This window comes from Mandrillus leucophaeus, unplaced genomic scaffold (assembly GCF_000951045.1).
Source record: "Mandrillus leucophaeus isolate KB7577 unplaced genomic scaffold, Mleu.le_1.0 Scaffold57, whole genome shotgun sequence".
NCBI lineage: Eukaryota > Metazoa > Chordata > Mammalia > Primates > Cercopithecidae > Mandrillus > Mandrillus leucophaeus.
This window is the reverse complement of record NW_012106141.1, coordinates 6,513,874-6,521,038: the sequence shown is the minus strand read 5'-3', so window position 1 is coordinate 6,521,038 and position 7,165 is coordinate 6,513,874. Positions and strand designations below refer to the sequence as shown.

The window sequence follows — 7,165 nt, the reverse complement described above, 5'->3', positions numbered from 1 at the left end:
TTCACCATGTTGGCCAGGCTGGTCTCGAACTCCTGACCTTGTGATCCGCCTGCCTCGGCCTCCCAAAGTGCTGGGATTACAGGTGTGAGCCACCGCGCCTGGCCCTTGGCATGTTCTTGAACACATTTCTATAGAAAAATCATCAAAAGCAGGAGAAAAGTCTTCTCATGGGAACCAGGCAGGAAAGGCCATACTCACCTCGGGTTCTGAAGAAGAAAGGGTGGTAATTGCTTTCGTTTTTAATGGAAGGAAAAGGGACAACCTTTACGAAATAATCCGTTTCAAATTTCATATTCAGGAAAGGTTGAGATTCCATTCCCTAAAAGGGAACAAAAACACAGTGACATCATGGAGAAATTACCCACCCCTCCACCTACATAAGGTCTTCGCTCCTACCCCAACTGCGACCCAGACACAACTCCAGATCTGCAGGACATGTTCCAGGGAGGCAGGAAGTCAGGTCTAGTTTCTGGACCAACTTGAGGTTTGGATCGCTTAACCATGAAGATGGACAATGCAGTCTGTTTTTTGAAAAAGAACCCATGGCTTGTTAATACTGAACCTCAGAGTTGGGGGGCAGGGTGAGCCCACATACACTCTTTGGGGCACAAAGACACCTTCCAGGATCGCTGCTCCAGCAGTAACCCGAGAGACGTGTTTACACAGGGAGGTGCTGAAGTTTCCCTGGGAGCGTGGAGCAGGCTCAAGGTGCTGCTGTACCATTCTTGCCCACCTTGGCGGGTGGGGTGGACCCCATAGCCCCTCCTTCTCCAATTTCAGACTTTGAATACGCTATTCAGGACCCTGGAACAATGGCATGTCTTCAGGAGCACATTCCCCAGCATGACTTACAGTTCTTTTGAAGCTACTGTTGAGCTGCTTCGGATCCTTTAGAATCAGTTGTTGGCACTGTCTTCCCTCTGACTTCAGCTCCTCCAGTATTACCCGAAATCCTTTCAGGAATTCGATGCCTAAGCAAAGCAGAATGCTTGTATTAATAGTAAACCTAATTACTTCTGAATACACTCTTCTTCCTCCAAGATTACCATCTTCTCTACCTACACACCAGAGTTAAAGGAATCCTAACTCTGGCCAGGGTATCTGAGTCTATAGAATGGAAAAAACATACCCCCTGCATTCCTCTGGTAAAGACCAGGTGATTTTCTCCATCCCACCATTACTAATTAATCCCTAATCCAGCCAGCTATTTCATAAATACTCATTGCCTCTATGGCATTAGGGTTCAAATATTTAGACTCCAGTTACAATTGGTCATAAAAAGTCTGAAGTGGAATATATGATTTCTAGGTCATTACACAGAATACATTTGACTGATGATAATTCCCAGTGTTAACTAGGGAATCCCTCCAAATCATGTTTCCACTTTAAGTTTTAGCTCTATATTTTTTGGCACATCTCACTGAGCAACATACAAAATTCCCAACAAATTGTGTCTGCACCCAAGGGGTTCTGAGGCTTGAGATTAAATAGCTTAGGGGAATGCCTGTGTGATTTACAAAGCGGTTCTTGCTCTAATCATGCCTGAAAGGCAGACACCCAAGGGTTGCCCAGTGTGTGCTCTTCATACAGCCTCCGAGGCCCCGAGACACCCACAGCGCCGCTGAAAGGCACCAGCCCAGCCTCCTGCCACCTGAGCTCCCCCCACTGCACATCCGACTAGATGCTTTCAAAAGGATTAAGCTCTGATGGCCACAAGCGCCAGCACCAGGGCTGTGTATCCCACGGAGACTGAAGTGGTCCAACTGCAGCTGGAGAGCCCCAAAGCCTGCCGCAATGCCGAGATATCGATTTCACATTCTTTCTGAACATTTTCAACCCTTCCCCTTCCAGGACAAAAGTAATTACACAGGATGCAATTAACCAGGTGGGAAATTTATTGATGACAAAGGTCAGGAAAATCTTTTTCTCTTTCAAATAGGTTCTCCAATCCTATAATTATTTGATGAAGAATACGTATTTCTTGGTGAGTAGGGCAGAGGAGCAGGAGCAACAATTAGAGCTTCACACTTTAGGGTTTCAGAGCATTACTGTGCACAGGTATGGACTCTGCCATGTTGTATCTCAATTACAAAGCTTCCTGTGGGGGTGAAAGCCAGCTGAGCAACCACCAGAGATTCAGATAAGGTGATGACAAGGTCATTAGACCAACGACTATTTTAGATCTCACAGGACTTGCCTTTTGAGATCCAAAAAAACTTTGTAAAACAAATCCTCAGTATTAATACTAAGATTTAATTTACACAACACTACCAGAATGACTATTTAACAAAATCCAGGTGATTAATACTATTAACAGCCATACATCTCACAATTACATAAAAATTCATCAGCTGGGGCCAGGCGCAGTGGCTCATGCCTGTAATCCCAGTACTTTGGGAGGCCAAGGCGGGCGGATCACGAGGTCAGGAGATCGAGACCACAGTGAAACCCTGTCTCTACTAAAAATACAAAAAAAAAAATTAGCCAGGCACGGTGGTGGGCACCTGTAGTCCCAGCTACTCAGGAGGCTGAGGCAGGAGAATGGCATGAACCCAGAGCTTGCAGTGAGCCAAGATCGCGCCACAGCACTCCAACCTGGGTGACAGAGCAAGACTCCATCTCAGAAAAAAAAAAAAAAAAATCATCAGTTAGGGTGGCAAGGGGTGGTTCTTGTTCTTATTTTTAAAATATTGGCCTAAAAACCACTATGCCAAGGTTCCAAGGCTGAGGGAAGAGGCAGTGAACGTAATTCCTTTATCACTGTGACACATTACAGTACTATTAACACCTTGTAGTTATGTAATGATTAGCAATTTTATAGAGGAGCTTCCCAAGAAAGAACTTATTTGCTCTCTCTTCCATCATTTAAACTCATCAAATCCTCCCAACAACCACAGGAGGAAGGTGTTATTATCCCCATTTTACAGATGAGGAAACAGGTTTATAGTAGCTAACTGGCTTGCCCAGGGTCACATAGGAATAAAATGGCAGAGGTGAGATTTGAACCCAGGAAGTGTCTGGCTCTCAGCCAGTGCTCTTAACTCACATGCTTTTCTACCTTCCAAGAAGTGTCCTTGATAGAACCTAACAGAAACTCTCCAGCCACCCCCACCCATAAATCAGCATCCAGGAAAAGCACAGACTTCTGCCCCCACTGGTCCATGTCAGTTTTCCTGCCACCAGCTCACATCTCTTACTTTCATTCTAACGAGGGGGCCTGCAATTCATCAGTCCAACTCCTTAACCATTTAAGCCTTACATGGAATGACTACTTCCTGTTTATCTACAGAAAATGTTTTTGATCTTTAAATGTTAAGATAATATTATTTTTGGAAACCCCAGTGGGTTAAAACCCAGAAGTACTGATGTGGAGAAGTGGTTCGGCCCATGGGTCTGCTTAATCCTCCCTCTCCTGCAATCTGGTTCTTCTGAGATTTTTCCTGTTCAGATTAAGAAATTCAGACTTTATTTTACTTCTCCCTTGGCCAGGTTTTCACAAACTTGTAAGATCAGGTAGCAGTGTCAAAGCGGCAGTCCCAAGAACCAGGTTCTGATCATGGTAATAGCAGCCACTATTCTTTGAGAACTCTCTGAAAATGTACCATGTGTGTCTCTAACCATGAGGCAGTTCTCATCTCCCTTCTACAGATGGGGAAGCTGGGGCTCAGTGAGGTTCAATGCCTCATGTGAAAGATCAATTCTGGAGGTTCAAACCCTGGCCCGTCTGAACAAATGGTCCCCTTCCTACATCTCACACTTGGCTAACCCGTTCTTTCCTATGTATCTTCAATTCATTCAAGAGGACAAGCAGATTTAGCCCCAACCCGAATCTAGCCATATAATACCGGTTTGCTTTTTTCTTTTAGTTTTTTCTTTTGTTTTTTATTTATTTAGTTATTTTTGAGACAGAGTTTCACTCTTGTTGCCCAGGCTGGAGCGCAATGGTGCAATCTCGGCTCACTGCAACCTCTGCCTTGTGGGTTCAAGCAATTCTCCTGCCTCAGCCCCCCAAGTAGCTGGGATTACAGGCATGTGACACCACGCCCAGCTGATTTTGTATTTTTAGAGGAGACGGGGTTTCACCATGTTGGTCAGGCTGGTCTCAAACTCCTGACCTCAGGTGATCCATCTGCCTCTGCCTCCCTAAGTGCTGGAATTACAGGCATGAGACACCACACCCAACCTGTTTTGTTTTATAAAGAGACCAGGTCTCTTTCTGTAGCTCAGACTGGAGCGCAGTGGCACGACAATCATAGCTAACTGTAGCATCAAACCCTGGGCTCAAGTGGTCCTCTTGCCTCAGCCTTCCAAGTAGCTAAGACTACACACTTGTGCCACCATGCCCGGATAAATTTTTAATCTTCCAGTAGAAATGGGGGTTTCACTTTGTTGCCCAGGCTAGTCTCGAACTCCTGGCCTCAAATGATGCTACCGTCTCGGCCTCCCAAAGTGATGAGATTACAGGTGTGAGTCACCATGCTTGGTCTGTTTTTTGTTGTTCTTTTCCATTTTGTTTTTTTGTCTCACACAGTTTAAATAAAAATTCAAGCTGGGCACGGTGCCTTACGCCTGTAATCCCAGCACTTTGGGAGGCCGGGGTGGGCGGATCATGAGGTCAGGAGTTTGAGACCAGCCTGGCCAACATGGTAAAACCCCATCTCTACTAAAAATACAAAAATTAGCTGGGTGTGGTGGCAGGCACCTATAATCCCAGCTACTTGGGTGGCTGAGGCAGAAGAACTGCTTGAAACCGGGAAGCGGAAGTTGCAGTGAACCGAGATTGCGCCATTGAACTCCAGCCTGGGTGAAAGAGCGAAAACTCCGTCTCTGAAAAAAAAAAGAAATTAAATTTGTTGCCAACATTTAAAAATTCATTGATTTCATTGTTTTTCATGAACACTGGGATTTTCCTGAAAAATCACAATATGTGCCAATGCTGAGCTGGCATGTCTCTGTGTTCACAGAACCTGCTAATGCTGGATGGCCATTATGCCCCTGGATGAGCCATGGGTTTTTTTGGCACTGCTGCCCTCCCACCCCTGACTAGGGCTGAGACAGAGGCCAAGACGTCAGTGCCATTTATTACTCACACAATATTACTTTTCAAGCGCATGTGAATAACAATAACAGTAGAAGAAACAAAAGACCATAGGGCACAGTCTTAAGCCATGTGTACGCCCAGCAAATATATGCAACAAAGTACAAAGTGTATCTGTGCCCAATCCAACGTAAGCCTCACTCACATCCAGACCTGCCTGGTTCCTGGAGACCATCACGTGGGACCTTTGCACTGGGCCCTATGCACCCAGGTTACCACCATACACTCGATTTTTAACCACTCACCAAGGGCCCCTGGGGACCAAAGAATGGTGACTGCCACTTGGTCATGGCAAGCATACTGGCTGATGGTGATATTCTGGGCGTCAGCAATCACATGCTTCCCCACTGGATTCAAGTAGGTGGTACAATCTAGAGAGTGGGGAGAATGAGAACAGTTACATTTAAAATTTCATTTTTATTTTCCGGTTCATCTTATTAAAATAAACAGGGCATGTCTGAAGGTGGCCAAATCCATTCTGTTAAAGACGTGTGCCTCAAAAGCCCAAATAAGACATCAGAGGTTGACTACTGCTTGGAGAACTGTAAGATGCTACAGAGGGATGATTTGTAGCACCACCACCACCACCCACTCATGCCATGTTAAATTCCAGGGCGGTGTTGGGAGGATCTTATACAGTATGGAGTCTGTGTGTGTATCTGGCATTAACTTTTTTAAAACCTAAATCAGTAATTATTTACATCAATTCAACCAATTTTCAGCATTAAGGAGTGATATGAAACAAAACAATCACTAAATAACTTGGGCATTGTTTGTTTTTAGAAAAAACCTGGAGGGCCAGATGATTGGGGGAAAGGAACTAACACTCAGATGTGAATTCATATGGGAGTGATTCTCAACAAGACTGTTAACTCAGTTAGCACAGGGTACTAACTCAGTGATGAAGTGATAAGGATGTTAACCAGCATTGGTCAAAGGTAAAATTTTTGTTCTTAGACACCATGTGTCATCAAAGACACCAGCAACCCCCAGAAAATCCAAGGAGTCTCACATTGCTCAAAAAACAGAAACCACACCCATCTTTGATTTTGCCTGAGGAGTTTACTCACTGCCACCTGTCAACGTAGCCATAGCAGCTGTACCACCTGGTCTTGCTAAATACACCTTCAAAATCTGCAAGTTTCCTAAAAAGCTGCCAAAAGCTTCCGGCCAGAATCAGGCTGTAACTTCAGAGAATGGCCATGAGCTGTTCTGACCACTCTTGCAGGGAGAACCATTCACCATCCCCAGCAGACACCACTCATAATTCTTATGCTGCTTCATCCCCATTTCTTTCTCAATGATCAAACTTGAACACCCTCTCTCATATTTCCTGCAAAAGATCATCAGTTCCATCAAACATCCAAACCTGTCCATTACCCCCCTGAAGCCAGGGTGTTTCTCTTTGGGGTAAAGCATTCCAGGGGACTTTGTAAGAAGCTCTGTGAGTCTCCCTTTTTCTCCCTGTAGATGTTACTGCACATTTCTCATTTTTATGACTAAAAATGTTCATTGCAGACATTTTCAAACCACAAAAGACTGTAAGAAAAATATAAAAGGCATTCATAACCTCTTACCACAGAGGTGGAATGAACATTCTAATGAATACCCTTCCAAGCCTTGTTTTAACATGCACATAATATTCCTCCTTTTAAATGTATTAAAGCACAGCATACATACACAAAAACGCACCCCCACACTTGTAAAACTCCATCCTTCATGCTGCCTGTATTCTGTGTTATTGCCTGACTACATTAGACACACTCCCTTCCTCCACTCAACTCCATCAGCTTCAAAAACAGTCATATTTATATTTCCTTTTTTCTTTTTTGAGATGGAGTTTCACTCTTGTTGCCCAAGCTAGAGTGCAATGGCGCAATCTCGGCTCATGGCAACCTCTGCCTCCTGGGTTCAAGCGATTCTCCTGCCTCAGCCTCCAGAGTAGCTGGGATTACAGGTATGCGCCACTACACCCGGTTAATTTTTGTATTTTATAGTAGAGACGGGGTTTCTCCATGTTGGTCAGGTTGGTCTCGAACTGCCGACCTCAGGTGATCCGCCCACCTC

At 44.7% G+C, this 7,165-nt stretch overlaps 1 protein-coding gene across 1 annotated transcript in view; it reads right to left on the bottom strand.

Moving 5' to 3' along the window:
- The window catches only part of IL17RD (interleukin 17 receptor D), a 78,875-nt gene that overhangs the window by 14,887 nt on the left and 56,823 nt on the right, over positions 1-7,165 (bottom strand). Inside the window, exons 5-6 of the mRNA XM_011998428.1 lie at positions 853-971; positions 199-319 (exon numbers count right to left, since the gene is read on the bottom strand). Coding sequence (XP_011853818.1) covers positions 199-316 — 118 coding nt within the window. The 5' untranslated portion in view covers positions 317-319; positions 853-971. The remainder of the gene's footprint in view (positions 1-198; positions 320-852; positions 972-7,165) is intronic.